This window comes from Callionymus lyra, chromosome 1 (genome assembly GCF_982586985.1).
Source record: "Callionymus lyra chromosome 1, fCalLyr1.hap1.1, whole genome shotgun sequence".
Classification (NCBI taxonomy): Eukaryota; Metazoa; Chordata; class Actinopteri; order Syngnathiformes; family Callionymidae; genus Callionymus; species Callionymus lyra.
Genome location: NC_141818.1, coordinates 54,432,791 through 54,448,789, shown reverse-complemented (window position 1 = coordinate 54,448,789; position 15,999 = coordinate 54,432,791). Strand labels below are relative to the sequence as shown.

Below are 15,999 nucleotides of genomic sequence, written 5' to 3'. Positions count from 1 at the left end.
ATAAGCTGTAGAAAGAAATGTGGGGCAGAAGAAAGGAGCGACGCTACATAAAACGCTACATAAAACGCTAACACGTATGTGACAAACAAGAAACAACAAAGAACCAGAAGAAATAATTGTGTCAAAGATTTGGACACAAATGACTGAAGAACTCGTTTAAAAACGAGAAGCAAAGATCGGGAAATTGTGAAAAATCAATATTTCTTAACATCAGCTTCACGATCGAATGTCAAACAAAGGATCTGCGTTTGTGTTTCACGAGAGAAGAAACGCGAGAGAAATCTGCTGAATAATGTATTGTTTTTTTAAGACGACACAGTGCTTTAGAATAACGGTACGGTATTGTTAAACCAATTTAACATCATTTTAGTGTCTCGATATTTATATTTATATTCTTACAACTCTAAATATTTTATTAACGGAACGCCCTAAACAAGCGGAATAGAGAATTACATTGATTATTTATTTATATTTCACTTATATATTGTCGGAAGTCCCAGTGAAAATGGTATGATTTTGAACCACACAGCGTGAAGAGAAAAATACATTAGTAAAGAGAATATATTCATTGGTTATTTATGAGTGATTTACCAGAGTTTATTCATTGATCTATTCGTTAAAATAATGTTAAAAAAGTGGATTTCGAGACTCACTCCACACCAGGCGGTGGCGGTAATGATCCGCGGCGTCGCTCGCACGCGCCGCAGGCGCAGAAGAAGAAGGATTTCCCGTAAGTCACGCAGTGAGTCAGTGATTCAGTCATTCGCGGCAGAGACAGAAGACAAGTCACTTCTCCGTCAAACATCTCTTCCACAAACCAGAAAATGAGGGAAATCGTGCATCTCCAGGCCGGCCAGTGCGGTAACCAGATTGGAGCGAAAGTAAGTTGGAAGAAAAATGCATTATATTGGAAAATCCACGCAGTTCTTTGTTCGGCAGTTTTTCCCTCAACCGCTAGGCCCAGGGGCGGTTCTATTTATAGTGGACTCGATTATATCTCGCTATTCTATTGATATTCTTTTTAATTTGTTGTACAAATGTGTTTTCTTTGCCATTATACGTGCAATGATGCCTTTTCTCGCGAAAATGCGTTGAAAAAAGGTTTTCGAGCCGCTCAGGCAAGTGCGTCACCGCTGCAGGATTATCGTTTGCGGAAGTTTGATTGACGGATCAGAACCGTCGACCATTGACGTGACTGACGGTTCTTTCGAAATTCGAGCTCGGTTGCGCAAACCGTAAAAACGGCGGGAGCCACAGACGAGTCGAACCCGTCCGTGAGTGACGTGTTTGAACCGGAAAAAAAAAATGCGACATGACTTTTTTTTTTTCTTCTTTTTTTCGAGCCTACAGAAGGAAAGAAGCATCTTGTGCTGAATCTGTCGCAGCATCGATTTAATATCGACGCACATTATCCTTTTAAATAAACTTAACTGAACCTTTTTATTTGATTTTTGATTTTTTTCGAATTATTTTTTTTTGGCGCCAACAAGCAGACGTTACCGTGTGTTAATTTAACACATAATGTCAATTAAGATTCTCTTTGTTGCACAAACGATCAGATTTTAATTATAATCAAACCAATATAACCAGGGACAGGAATTGAAGATTAGCAAAAGCTATACATTCTTAATGCTTATTGTAATTATGTTAACTGCGTCATCCCTGATAAATAAATAATTCTTAAAGTAAAAGATTTTTTTAATTGGGTAATTACATACTTTCTGGAATTAATGCATACATGTGGAGACTGTGCACACTTTACTTTTAAGGAATAAGACGCAAAGTAATTTAAATTTGTAAGATTAAACACAGTTCAATCAAAAATTATACTTAATCCCCTTTTCTGGATCTGTATCCAACATATTAAACTATAATCTTTAAGTACATCTCGTACTACTGATGATTTTGAGAAGGTTTACTCGTTTAAGATAAACCTGTTTTGTTGGTGACGTGTTAATGCAGTAAAGGGGAAAAAAACATGTTTTACAAGTGAAGTCAAATATTTTCAACATCCTACGCATGTGGTTAAATCTTCTACCTGAAGTGTATTTTGGCAAGAATCTGGCGATACAGGGGCAACAATATATCTTGCAATACTTTAGGAACAACAATAGTTTTTATTTAAATAATTGGAAAATGGTCATAGTATAGTAAACCTGAGATAGTGTTGCACAACATAATCTTGCTGAATCTATTTTGTATTTACCAAGAGAAGATGCAAGAGAAACCTAGTGAATATTTAAATGAAAATTGTTTGTTTAAAGGTTGTGATTTTTACACGATTCTGTATCGATGTTTTCTTAGACAAAATGAACATGATAATTGTATCATTACTAGTATCAACTGCTACGACACCATGGTGGTCAGTAGTGATGGCAGGCGACGCCCTCTTCTGTTTGAGGGCCATGAAGTCTAACCACGAGTCATACTGGCTAATGGCGTTTGCAGGGTAAAATACTAATGGTATATGAAGGGATTTACATTATTGCGTGACCATGATTAAGCTGTTTTACCAGGTCTAGGGCTGCGTAGAGATCAACTCCAAATGTCGCCACAAAGGAAAAATCCTTCTTGAAGGCTCCGTGACTTTATTTTCCTAGACTCGATGGCAATTGACAATATTAACGGCCAAAGCAAATGGATGTATAGTGAGATCATTGCATTACGCAGGAAGCTACAAGCATCTCGAACCAGTCGCGTGTTCTGCCGGTTTGAGGCCTCGACTGTGACCAACACACGCCTCCATACACGCTTCATGAACATCGTCCTGGATTTCTCGACGCTACTGGACACATCACTAGTTGTCGCTACTTTTCAAAGTGTGCACAAAGCCAAGCTAAATTCATTAAATCTATCAACTCTGTTCTGGTGTATGTTGGCCAAAATGTGACGCTGCAATACGTGCGTATCGGGAACGAGGATATATTTGTAGTATTGTCGAGTACTTGACTCTGGTATTGTAGAATTTACAGACCACATGACTTCATTTGTTTTCAAACCAACATATGTCCAAACATAAGCTTTGAAAGCTACTGGAGTCAATTTTATTCTCTCGTCCACCTGCTTTCATTGTGATGTTAGTGGCGGAGGGTGCAATAACTGCTGCCATCTAGTGGCCAGAAGTTTAATGGCAACACAAAAACAAACGCAGAATATTTTGCATGCTTAAAAATGAAACTATAGCTATTTAGTTGACATGCCTATCTAAATTTAACTTGATTAAAACGTTTTCCTTCACCTCTAGTTCTGGGAAGTGATCAGTGATGAACACGGCATCGACCCGACCGGTTCTTACCACGGAGACAATGACCTCCAGCTGGAGAGGATCAACGTCTACTACAACGAGGCCTCTGGTGAGATATTAAGAATTGTAGCCCTCTAACGAATTGGATTTAAAATGTAAATCTCTATCCACAGGTGGCAAATATGTTCCTCGTGCTGTGTTGGTGGATCTTGAGCCAGGGACCATGGACTCCGTGCGATCCGGGCCCTTTGGGCAGATCTTCCGTCCAGACAACTTTGTTTTTGGTGCGTTTCAATCTTCATGAATGCATTCATTGTTGTGGAATGTTTTCAGTTCTATGAGGCTCACTTGGTATTTTGTTTCAGGCCAGAGTGGTGCAGGAAACAACTGGGCCAAGGGTCACTACACTGAGGGGGCGGAGCTGGTAGACTCTGTCATGGAGGTGGTGAGGAAAGAGGCAGAAAGCTGCGACTGTCTTCAGGGCTTCCAGCTCACACACTCCCTGGGAGGAGGCACCGGCTCTGGGATGGGCACCCTCCTCATCAGCAAAATTCGGGAAGAGTACCCCGACCGTATCATGAACACCTTCAGTGTGGTCCCCTCCCCCAAAGTGTCCGACACAGTGGTGGAGCCCTACAACGCCACCCTGTCAGTCCACCAGCTGGTAGAAAACACAGACGAGACCTTCTGTATCGACAACGAGGCTCTGTACGACATCTGCTTCCGCACCCTCAAACTCACAACCCCTTCATACGGCGACCTCAACCACCTGGTGTCGGCCACCATGAGCGGCGTCACGACGTGCCTCAGGTTCCCCGGCCAGCTGAACGCCGACCTTCGCAAACTGGCCGTCAACATGGTCCCCTTCCCACGTCTGCACTTCTTCATGCCAGGCTTTGCACCTCTGACCAGCAGAGGCAGCCAGCAGTACCGGGCCCTCACTGTGCCAGAGCTCACCCAACAGATGTTCGACTCCAAGAACATGATGGCCGCCTGCGACCCTCGCCACGGCCGCTACCTCACTGTAGCCGCCATTTTCCGTGGTCGCATGTCCATGAAGGAGGTTGATGAGCAAATTCTCAACGTGCAGAACAAGAACAGCAGCTACTTTGTAGAATGGATCCCCAATAACGTCAAGACCGCCGTGTGCGACATTCCTCCCCGCGGGCTCAAGATGTCTGCGACCTTCATCGGCAACAGCACCGCCATCCAGGAGCTGTTCAAGCGCATCTCCGAGCAGTTCACTGCCATGTTCAGGCGTAAAGCTTTCCTCCACTGGTACACAGGCGAGGGCATGGACGAGATGGAGTTCACCGAGGCCGAGAGCAACATGAACGACCTGGTGTCCGAGTACCAGCAGTACCAGGAAGCCACTGCCGAAGAGGAGGGGGAGTTCGAGGAGGAAGAGTATCTGGAAGATGCCTAAGCTACTCTCTTGGAGATGTTCTACTCAAGCCAAGGACTGTTTGATTTTTCTGTGATCTTCAAGTTCAGGGGATGGTTCCCCTTGTTGTAAAAGCAATCAGACTTGATTGGGGCAAATGAATCCAAGTTGGCTATAGTCCTGAAACATTTAAAGGTAAAAGTTGAGCCAATTCTCATATTTACACAAACAAAAGATTGAATAATGCTTTCAGGATGTTTCAGCCTAAACTGTTAACGGTTGTGAAAACAAATTAAAAGTAGTTAATTTGGAAGCTAAAGGGCAACTCAAAGAAGTGTAAGCGTCTGGCCTGAGCCTCTTATTCAATATCTGGGACCAAATTCTTGCCTTTATATGTGCCAAAGTCTGTTTGACTTGTTCTGGACTTGAGCTGTTCTGTGGGGAATGTTTTCCCTTTTCTTGCTGCACTTAAAATAAAGTCTCTTGCTATTACACATCGCTGTTTGTATCATTGCATTCTTTTCAACCTGGCTGTTCTGCGGAACTGGATGGCGACCATTTTCTACTAGGTATTGGCATACGTTGCTATCCATTTAAGTTGACGATTAACCGTTGTGTACATGGTTACCAGGTCTGTATCGTTACATAGTTGAGAATATTCCACCCCTCTGGTTGAGTTAATAAAGGGGTCTCCCTTGTTTTCAAAGGGTAAAGATGAAGGTTTGGCTCCAACCTGTCAACCATCTAGTTCGGGGGTCTCCGAACTGGTCCTTAAAGGGCGTGGTCGGTGCCGGTTTTTGTTCCGATTGAGCATGCACAGTTTAACCAATTGGCTGTCAACTGGAACAAGCAACACCAGACTTGCAATCAACTGATTTCAGTCCTAAGGTCCTGATTGGGTCAAAAGGTGTCCTTGACGGGTTGGAACAAAAACCTCCACCCGTTGTGGAGCACTTGGGACCCCTGATCTAGTTGAACCAGTGTCTGAAGACTAATCAGTTTGTCAGGTGCTGCTTGTTTTTCCGATTTGTTAACTAATTTGAGCCTGACAAACCTTCATCTTGGCTCTAGAAGTGTTTGAGATCCCGGAGTTAATGGAACTGAAGGCCAAAAATAACCCAGCATTAGCTTCAAAAGCCGCTGCAGTCGACTGCACCCTTGTCCTCGTGTTGTTTCAGACATTGTGGTTGTGTTATATAACCACCGGAAGGTTTGTCTCCATGTATTTCAAACCCTTAATTCCATTAAATCAAAGCACGTCCAGTAGTTATCAGACTAATTATTTTAGACTGTTGAAATGGCACGAAAAGCTTCAGGCCCTGATAACATCCCAGGACGGCTGATCAAGGAAAGCGCAGACTAACTGGCCTGCGTCCTCAGACATCTTCAACACGTCACTGACCCAGGCTATTGTCCCGGCGTGCTTTAAGTCTGCCACGGTGATCCCAGTGCACAAGAAACCAACCATCACGTGCCTTAATGACTTTCGACCATCATGAAGTGCTTCAAGCGGGTGGTTAAGGACCACATCCTCTCTGTACTGCCGACCCGTTCCAGTTTGTGTACCAGCCTAACAGCTAAACTGAGGATACCATCTCCACCGGAGTCTGGAGCACCTGGATGACAAGAACACCCATGTGCGAATGCTGTTCCTGGACTTCAGCTCAGCATTCAACACCATTATCCCCCAGAACCTGGTATACTAACTGGGCCCTTTGGGCCTCAACACCCCCCTGTGCAACTTACTGCTGGACTTCCTTACCAACAGAACCCAGTCTTTCCGTGTGGGCAACAACACCTCAGACGTCATCTCTGTGAGCACTGGCTCCCCACAGGGCTACGTCTTGAGCTGCTGTTCACCCTGATGACCCACGACTGTCGTCCGAGGTACAATAACGACCAAACCTGAAATATACAGATGACACAATCTTCATTAAATTAATTAAATTAAGCAAAGAGAAAATCTCTCCCTCTTTGTGTGGAACACCTGCTGTCTCTGAGCCCGTCTCCTCCTCTTGGTCTTCCTTCAGTGCTATATCTCTGGCTGATATTTCATCACTGGTGAAAAAGATGAAACCCTCCTCTTGCTCAGATGATGTCCTTCCTTGTAGGCTCTTTATCAAAGTATTTGATGTAATTGGCCCCTGGGTTACCAATATGGTGAACCTCTCCCTTTCCACAGGAGTTTTTCCCAATGCATTTAAACATGTCATTGTGGAGCCTCTGCTCAAAAAGCCAGGCTAAGACCCAACTGACTTCAGTAATTTCAGGCCTATTTCTAAGCTCCCTTTCTTGTCCAAGATCTTGGAGAAGGTGGTGTCTGAGCAGCTGTCTTTGTTCCTGGATCAGAGCAAAATTCATGAGAAGTTTCAGTCTGGCTTCCATAAACGTTCTCTTGGATCTGTCGTCAGCCTTTGACACAGTTAATCACCAGATCCTGCTGAGAAGACTGAGGGTTGAAGTGGGACTGTCTGGGTCTGTGTTACAGAGGTTCTCACCTTTCTGGGCGCATTTTTAGTGTATCTGACAATCAAATGAGGTCTGAATCGGCGGATCTGTTGTGTGGAGTCCCTCAAGGTTCTCTACTGGGTCCTTTATTGTTTTTGCTTTACTTGATTCCTCTGGGTAAACTCATTCAGAGATTTTCTGATGTTTCTTATCACAATTTTGCTGATGACATCCATCTCTACTGCTCTTTTGATCCAACTGAGCCCCAGAGGCTGAACTTAGTCAATTGTTTGCTAGAAATCAAATAATCAGTGAAACACTTTTCAGCTAAATGTGGACAAAACTGAAACTCTGGTGATTGTTGATGATAATATTCCAGGGTTGAGTCAGTTCTTGGGTGACTTAGGTCAGTCTGTCAAACTGAGCCTGAGAAACCTGGGTGTTGTATTTGATAAAGACATGTATCTTGTTCAAAACTGACCAGAAACTGTTTCCTTCAACTGAGAAAAATCTCTAAACTTGTTTTCATGTCTAAACCAGAAGGATGTGTCTCGCCTGCAGTTCATACAAAACTCTGCAGCCAGAATTCTGAGCCGCTCTAGTAGAAGAACTCACATTTCTCCTTCAAACTCTTCACTGGCTTCCAGTTTCTTTCAGGATCAACTTTAATTTTCTGGTTCTTACGTTCAGATCTATTCATGGTCAGACCTTCCATCAGTGATCTGATCCAGACTTACACCCCAGCCCGCTTTGGAACAATCTTCCTCTCTCTTTGCACTTGATGGATCTACTGACTCCTTCAAGAAACATCTCAAGACATTTTTATTTGTGCAGACTTTTCCTTGATTTTCTGGAACTCCTGTTGTGTTATCAGTGTTATCTTGACCTTTAAAGTATATACTTTATTGAGTATTGTTTTGATTGTTTAAGCGCTTTGTGACCCTGGTCTGGAAAAGCGCTCTATGAATACAACTTACTTACTTACTCATCAACGGCACAGCGGTGGAGGTCGTCAGCAGCACCGAGTTCCTGGGGCTGCACACCACAGAGGACCTCACACTTTACACCACCTCCCTGGTGAAGAAAGCCCAGCAGCTCCCGCACTTCCTGAGACGGATGAGAATCTCATCTTCACCTTCTACTGAGGGACCATCGAGAGCCTACTGACCAGCAGCATCTCCATCTGGTCGGAGAGCTGCAAGGCCTCCGACTGGAAGTCTCTGCAGAGAGTGGTGAGGACGGCTGAGAAGATCATCGGAACACCACTCCACGTTGCAAGTGCAATTATTCCTGATAGTCTTTTCTCTTCATTTCATTTCTTTCCTCTGATCGTGTTAACCAATCAGATTCGAGTTGGCGACATCTACGTCAGCGCTTCGGAAGCTACGAAGCTACACGCATCACAGCTTACGTGACACGTTCATGTCCCCTCACTCAGACTGTAGTGGGAGTGATATTTCGAATTCAATTTATCAAAACATTACCTCGTAAAGCAAGAGCATTTTAAATTGACGTGGAGTTTGAGGAGCACATTGTAAAGAGAGATGAAGTCGTTCCATTGACAGTTTATTCTTTCTTGGCATATTTGAAGACGTCTTCATAGAACCGCAGTTATTCGTAGTGACAAAAGTAAAAGGTCGAACAAACACGGAGGACGACGGCGGCGAGAGGTACATTCAAGTCACTGCTTGTTCAACAGGTTCTCAAGGAACACAAGGTCAGCTGAAGATGAAACATCAAAATAATGAACACCAGGATTTGAAGGATTTTAAATTTCAAATTAAAAGTCCAAGAACAGATTTATAAAAACGGAGACACTGCCTGCATACCTGAGATACAATCGTCATTTCTCACTTTAGATGCTGAAGAAACGAAAATAGAGATACATCTTTTTTTACTACTCATGTATTTCTTGGCACTTTTATCTTGACAGGCAAACGAGTGTCGAGTAAAGATGGACGACAGACGAGTATTATGGACAAAAACACCAGGAAGCAGGTCGGATGGATAAAAGCCATTTTTTGTGGAAAGTGCAATGACGTTTTTTTACCGTTGACAGAGCAAACAAACATGTAGAGTCTCGTGGTAAACGTGTCGACGTCAGCTTCGTACCATCCTGGAGACGACGACTTTTCTCAGTTGATTTAAAAACAGTTTGTTGTGGATCATCGCAGATCGATCATGGTCACGGTGTCGGTGGAGATGGTCACATGTGCGGCGTGCTGAGGAAGAACACACGCTTCAGGCTTCAGAGCAACATGTGATCTTTCTTAAAGTGTCAGCGATTCAGACGACGATACACGGTTTAAATGATTTAAAAACAGATGATGAATCGAGTGATGTTCGTCGAACCTCTCGTCACAATCGTGAGTCACGTTTGAACAACTGGCCTGAGACGGTTTAACTTAACGTTTTTAATTTTTAAATTAAGATTAGTTTTTCAAATCTTTTGAACATTACATTTATTTAATAGTTTAATTCACTTTTTTCTTCATGGAAAGGTCGATTTGTTTTAAAGATTATTTTGTCATTTTTATACAATTCAAACATTTTCCTAATAAATGACTTTCATCACATCATTAATATTGTTGTGTCTATAACTAACTTTTTTTTGTCTTAAGTTTGGATTTTTTAATTTGCAGCCTTTTAAATCCAACATTAAAAAACGAGCACCTACTTGATCATGTGCTTCCCTCATCACATGATCATCTGTGAGTCTCGTGATTGGCCGAAAGTTCCATCAAGTAGCTCTGTGCTCTACTGGTATAGTCTGGTGGAAGTATTATATTTTATATTGAATTTAAAAGACTACGAATTAAAAAGTATTGAGATCAGAAAAAATACTTTTGATTTATTGGAAATAGAACATCAATATATATGTGTTAAAATATATTTTTATATATATATTTATTTTTAAATTACATCATTGAAAAAACAGCCTTTTTTAATATATAAATTATTTGATTCAATCATATAAAACACATTAAGAAAACAAAGGTATGTCAATGAAACAATGATTTTAATTTAAAGTTAAATTCTACCATCAAATCCTCTGATATACTTCACAGCGTCTGGAAACTCACGGTGAACAAAGGCGGGTCTTTACTGTGAGGATGGAAACCTTTCTGTCGACACGTGGAGATCTCAGTGGTTCCTCGATCCGTCAGCCTGAAGTAGCCGATCCTGGATCACAACACATGGAGATGAAGTTTGTCTTGAAGGTGAAGCAGAGACTTTAAAAACAGCAGGTTTTACTCGTTAAACTTGGGGGAGCAGACGATGGCGATGGCCTCCGGGAGCATCATCTGGTACGAGCAGTGGGTGTGGAGGTCCACGCTGGACAGGAACGCTGTCTGGGTGGGATGAGTCTGCAGGACAGAAGACAGGTCAGAAGAACACATGGATGTGTGTGTGAAGGCCAGACTACACTCACGTGGATCCATCCCAGGGTGATGAGGTCATGCTGGTCCTGTATGACGAAGAGTTCCTCCTCGTTCTCAGTGTCGCAGTAGTCCGGCCCACCACACTGCTTCGGTACGATCACGTGGGTCACAGTGAAGGCGTTTCTCGTCTGGAAGACAATGGACCAAACACTTGAAACACTTGAAACACTCACGGACACGATGCCCTCTACAGGCTGTTGCTGTGAGTTACAGGAAGGCAGAGCACGCATTCGTAGAACCATGGTTATATAGATAACCATGGGGGGTTTCTCTGATACAAATCCTTCTAAAACTATAGTTTTGTGGTTTATTCAAACCTACCAGTTTGCCACAGAGGATGCCACATGTCTCCACCGCCCGGCTGGTGTTGGCCTCCGCCAGCCCGAGGAAGCCTCTGCAGAGCTCAGAGGGAACGTTGAGCTGTCGAAGCGCGTCCACCATCGTATCTACGAACACGAGCAGGGTCAACCAGAGTGTCGAGCTACAGTTCCACCGAAGTTCAAACAGAGACTCAAGAGGGTCACGGAGACAGACATCGAACAGGTTAAGGGTCGACTTGGACTCACTGTTGTTCCCGGGGCTGACCAGCGATCCTGGCTTGAGGGAGCGGTCGAAGGTCGGCGGAGCTGCAGGCGCCGCGCCGGCGTTTGGACGGCTGTTGGCGGACGAGTCGTCCGAGGCGTTGGACGATATCGAGGGCGGCTCCTGGACGCCCGCGATCAGAGGACTGTCGGACGAGGGGGCCGACGGCGCCGCGAACTCCAGCAGCACTCGCTGACGCTCCTTCTCCAGCTCCTGGCGGCGGATCATCTCCTCGAAGGCGCTGAACTGCTCCTGCTCCAGCTGCCGCCGCTGCATGTCGGCGACGCGCTTCTTCTCGGCCTCCAGCGCTCGCTTTCTGGACTGTTCCTGCGCCAGGACTTCTTCCTCGGCTCTCTGAGGGCAGGTGCATCATGGGAGCAGGAGGTCAGTAGCAGAAACAAAAGTCTTTGTGTAGAGAGAAGTTCAACAATTACATTGATCCCTGGTTTATTCCAGGGTTTATGTTCTGAAAACCCATTTTTGACTAACACACACTCTTTAAAAACATTTGTATATTTCATTAACACATTCCTACCAGATTATTTACTCTCATAAACCTACACCTACAACCGACGAGTAGACAGTCAACCTTGCATACAAGCAGCAATCCTTCTCAACAACCCTCACAGTAACAGTGACCTCAACAGCTCCCACGATGCTTTGCCGCCCAGTAAAAAAAATAATCCACTAGACTCTGGAAACTAAACCGTGTTATGGACCACTATACCGTATAAGTTACGGTGTGTGCCAGCCCACCATGCCATGTTATCTCAAGACACTTTACAGTTTAGACTATAGTGGAGAAAAGAAAAACAGATCCAGAAACTCAACAATGAGTGAATCACAGCATGACAGTAGCGAAGAAAACCTTTCATTTTAGAAGGCAGAAACCTTGAGCAGAACCAGACACAGGCCTCCTGCTGTGGGTGGAGGGAGGATACCATGAGAGAAAAGAAGAGAGAAGAGTGAGGGAGGATACAGTGAGAGAAAGGAGGAGAGTATAGAGGAGGGCAGCAGAGGATCTATGACCATGAACACTAAATACAGATCAATATCGCCCACTTTGTAAAAAACTTCACTAAAAGTTATTTTCTAATGCCAGGCAATGATCCACACGCAGCAGAACCACTTGAACCTATTACAACTACAATAAATATTAGTGAATACATCGAACGTACAAAAACGGGGAGAGATAGGGTTGAGATTGAGACCAGGATCAAATCAAAACTGCCTTAATATCGACTCCAAAATGAACTGAAAAGAGGCAAAATGTGATCAAAATGTTTGCAACATTTTCCAATGTTTCACCTGTGACGTGTAAATAAACTCTACGCTGACAGAAGCTCCACTGCTCTTGCAAAAGTGCTTCAAAAGAAGGCGGTTCTTTACCTTTTTGACAAGATAGTGTGCGTACTCTTGATCAAATCTCCGTAGTAGAGCCTTCTTCAGGACTTCTGCTTGAGGAAATGCAATATCCTTCAGTCTCTGTCGTGGAACAAGATAAACACGATTGTAAACGAATGAATTGGAAGATTAGGTCTCGTCTTACCTTTAGTGTTTCTTTTTTTTCAGGGATGTTCGCCGTTTTGTACTCGCGATGTTTCGGGAGTTTTTCTATAAAGAGTCTGAGAGAAAAACATGTAAAAAAAATACTGTTTGGTTGGGTTTATAGTGGGACCTACGTGATATATTTGTTGTAGAGGATGAAGGCGTGCTCGATGTTGCCCTCGTCCGTGTAGATGTTGGCCATGCGGATCATCTCCATGCCGGAGCGGAAGTAGCGTCGCGGCGGCACGTCGTCGTTGACCTCCACCAGGCTGCCCTTCTTGGTGAGAGCCCGGACCCTCTCCTCGGGAGGGAGGCTGACGTCCATGTGGTCTGCCATCACGACCAGCTGCACCGGAAACTAATAATAACATGAGATGTTGGGACTAAATATCATCGTCATCATCACAACCTTTTCTGATATCTTTGAAATTGTGAAGAACGGCTACATTAAAAGATCCATCTGGTCCGAGCAGCTCCGTGTAAAGGTCACTGGGTAGAAGTGCAAAACTTGCTTGACCAGATATCACGAGCATTAGTGTGATTTATTTAGATCAAAAGTCTTTAACGCCTTAAGATTACAGCAATTAGAACATTCTTTTTACCCATCTTGTCACACGGGTGAATCTTTTTACGATTTACATTCGCATCGATCGTTTCAAATGTTTCGAATAGAAAAGAAGGAAATTCCTGCCGAGATGATGAATCTGAATCATCGAGAGTTTTCATTTCATGTCCCAACACTTATTTAATCACTTCCTCTTTCTTTTGTTACGTGACTTCTTCAGATTAAAAGCACTGAAATATTTATTTGACGTTAATTATTGATAAGACTATGATTGTGTCACAAAACCAGGTCATTGTTCTTGATTTTTTTTTATTATTAAATTCAAACCTCCACAAACCATGGATCTATTTATCCTTTCATTCTTATTTAATTTGTAAATCTGAGTAACTCAACATTTACAAGTTACATTCAAAAAACTAAATGAAGGTTCCAATAACTTAAGGTAACAGATCTTATTAAACATTATCTATTAATATCCGTAATAGTGGAGCTCAATCTAGTTTTATACTATATTTAAAATGATAATTGTTGACATAAAAGAGTCACTAGATCAGGGTTAAGTGTTGCCTGAGGGTAACTTTCAAGTAAGTAAGTCATTTATATTTATAGAGCTTTTCCAGACCAGGGTCACAAAGTGCTTAAACAATTAAAACAACCAATAAAATATATACTTAAAAGATCAGGATAACACAGAGATAAACACAAGAGTCTCAGAGAATCAAGGAAAAGCTCAAATAAAAGTGTCTTTAGATGTTTCTTGAAGGAGTTGTTTGAACCAAAAACAACCCTTTTCTCTATTTTTCCTCGCAAAAGAAGTTCAAATTAAAATGATCTGCATCTAAAAATGTTTGTTTCTAAATAAACACTATCAACATGTTCATTTTAACGTGCCTTTTATGGTCTTTGTTTAAAACATAAAACGATACACAATATTCTTTCACTCTCTTTTCCCCTCTTTCCATTGTCTTGATGACCCACATCAGTCACAGAAGACATTGTGGCCCCGAGGGGACAAAGTACTGGATCATGGTTTCCTCTATGCTTTGAGACAACAAGCTACAGATGTGTAATCTAACCCTTCAGCACTATTCTACTCAGGGTTTTACACCTTCTCAACTTACTCTTAACCGGTCCTAAGATCTAGGTCTTTAGTTTATGTTTCTATTTCAAACTCCTCCCTCTGGTTCAGTCTGCAAATATCTTCTTTTTTTTGTTATCCTCCTCTTTTTTCTCCTCCTCCCTGTCCTGGAACCATCATCTGTGCTTCATTCATGATTTGTAAATCTGTTTTACTCAATATTTTAATTGTAAATCTGTTTTACTCAAATCTGTTTTACTCAATATTTTAATTGTAAATCTGTTTTACTCAATATTTTAGTTGTAAATCTGTTTGCTCAATCTTTTAATTGTAAATCTGTTTTACTCAATCTTTTAATTGTAAATCTGTTTTACTCAATCTTTTAATTGTAAATCTGTTTTACTCAATCTTTTAATTGTAAATCTGTTTTACTCAATCTTTTAGTTGTAAATCTGTTTTACTCAATCTTTTAATTGTAAATCTGTTTTACTCAATCTTTTAATTGTAAATCTGTTTTACTCAATCTTTTAATTGTAAATCTGTTTTACTCAATCTTTTAATTGTAAATCTGTTTTACTCAATCTTTTAGTTGTAAATCTGTTTTACTCAATCTTTTAATTGTAAATCTGTTTTACTCAATCTTTTAATTGTAAATCTGTTTTACTCAATCTTTTAATTGTAAATCTGTTTTACTCAATCTTTTAATTGTAAATCTTTTAGTTGTAAATCTGTTTTACTCAATCTTTTAAGGGCGTATCTCCATTTTATCAGATCAGTTTGATATGTAGACATTATTCTGTACACAAGTGTCTTCTGAGGAGAGTTTTATGTTTTATAATACACACTATTAAAAGTATTAGGAACTTACAAGACTGCGTTCATTACAACAACCTGGCAAATATAACTATAGTCTGTTTAGATTTAAACGGTTTTCTGTTGAACAATAAATATCAAGTCACACTCAGGGAAACAGAAACTACACACAACTAAAACTATGTAGCGAGACCAATATTTAAGGTCACTTTGAGTTAAAATACAAACAAATCCTGGATAAAGTATATACTTGTAGTTCTTGTCAAGAATGTCAATAATAACTTTTAGCTGTCAGTGTGCATCAGTGATCTGACTAGCATTAGCCACCGCGAGCTAACTATCCACAGCGAGCTACTTTACGACAGATTTTACAAACATCCAGAGTTTTGAGTCAACATTTTGGACAATTTTGAGCCACTTTCTTACCCGTTTGTTCGCAGCCTGACGCTCCTACATACGGTTATAAAATGAAATGGCTTGATTTCCGTCCTGACGTCTTCTTCCGCAATCACATGAACGTCCGCGTGACGTCATCCGACAACGGTCGCTTCTTCTTCTCTCCACTGAAGGAAAGTAGCGCAGAGCGACTTTACAATCAGAGCGTTGACGCCATCTGGTGGACAAGAGCAGTTACTGTTAGCGACTATCCGCTCTAATGTCAGACGTATTGTTCGTTAAATCACGTTATTAAAATAGTAAATAATAAAAGTAATAATACATGTGGCTCGTAATCAAGACATTTTTACACCTAAAAATATTGCTTTAAAGTAAAGAAAAACAGGTTGAATGTCATATTTATTTCCAAATATTTCCTCTATATACGACAAATGTAAACATGGTTATTTTACTTTTTGCTAAAGTATTTTATTAAGTATAAGTATGTATAAGCCCACG

The 15,999-nt window shown here is 41.7% G+C and overlaps 2 protein-coding genes across 2 annotated transcripts; one reads left to right on the top strand and one right to left on the bottom strand.

Annotated features, from left to right (window-relative positions):
• Positions 1-730: 730 nt before the first annotated feature.
• Positions 731-5,122, top strand: LOC148090160 (tubulin beta-4 chain-like). Its single transcript, XM_087779143.1, has 4 exons — positions 731-881; positions 3,245-3,353; positions 3,418-3,528; positions 3,610-5,122. Exons 1-4 carry the CDS (start codon positions 825-827, stop codon positions 4,668-4,670), a joined length of 1,338 nt encoding a protein of 445 aa, XP_087635269.1. The 5' UTR covers positions 731-824; the 3' UTR covers positions 4,671-5,122.
• A 3,507-nt stretch (positions 5,123-8,629) lies between these two features.
• Positions 8,630-15,641, bottom strand: LOC148090159 (STAM-binding protein-like A). Its single transcript, XM_087779156.1, has 10 exons — positions 15,532-15,641; positions 12,784-13,007; positions 12,651-12,726; positions 12,491-12,586; positions 11,086-11,455; positions 10,841-10,965; positions 10,510-10,647; positions 10,332-10,444; positions 10,160-10,259; positions 8,630-9,298 (listed from the first exon to the last, which is right to left on the bottom strand). The coding sequence occupies exons 2-10, from the start codon at positions 12,984-12,986 to the stop codon at positions 9,242-9,244; spliced, it is 1,278 nt and encodes a 425-aa protein (XP_087635282.1). The 5' UTR covers positions 12,987-13,007; positions 15,532-15,641; the 3' UTR covers positions 8,630-9,241.
• Positions 15,642-15,999: the final 358 nt, after the last annotated feature.

Excerpts from the sequence above, each read along its gene's own strand:
- LOC148090160 (XM_087779143.1), top strand. The coding sequence starts at position 825 with ATGAGGGAAATCGTGCATCTCCAGGCCGGCCAGTGCGGTAACCAGATT. Across the intron at positions 882-3,244 it reads GTAACCAGATTGGAGCGAAA|TTCTGGGAAGTGATCAGTGA; the intron begins GTAAGTTGGAAG and ends CTTCACCTCTAG. Across the intron at positions 3,529-3,609 it reads TCCAGACAACTTTGTTTTTG|GCCAGAGTGGTGCAGGAAAC; the intron begins GTGCGTTTCAAT and ends ATTTTGTTTCAG.
- LOC148090159 (XM_087779156.1), bottom strand. The coding sequence starts at position 12,986 with ATGGCAGACCACATGGACGTCAGCCTCCCTCCCGAGGAGAGGGTCCGG. Across the intron at positions 10,648-10,840 it reads GCATCCTCTGTGGCAAACTG|ACGAGAAACGCCTTCACTGT; the intron begins GTAGGTTTGAAT and ends ATTGTCTTCCAG. Across the intron at positions 10,260-10,331 it reads TGCTCCCCCAAGTTTAACGA|GATCGGCTACTTCAGGCTGA; the intron begins GTAAAACCTGCT and ends GTTGTGATCCAG.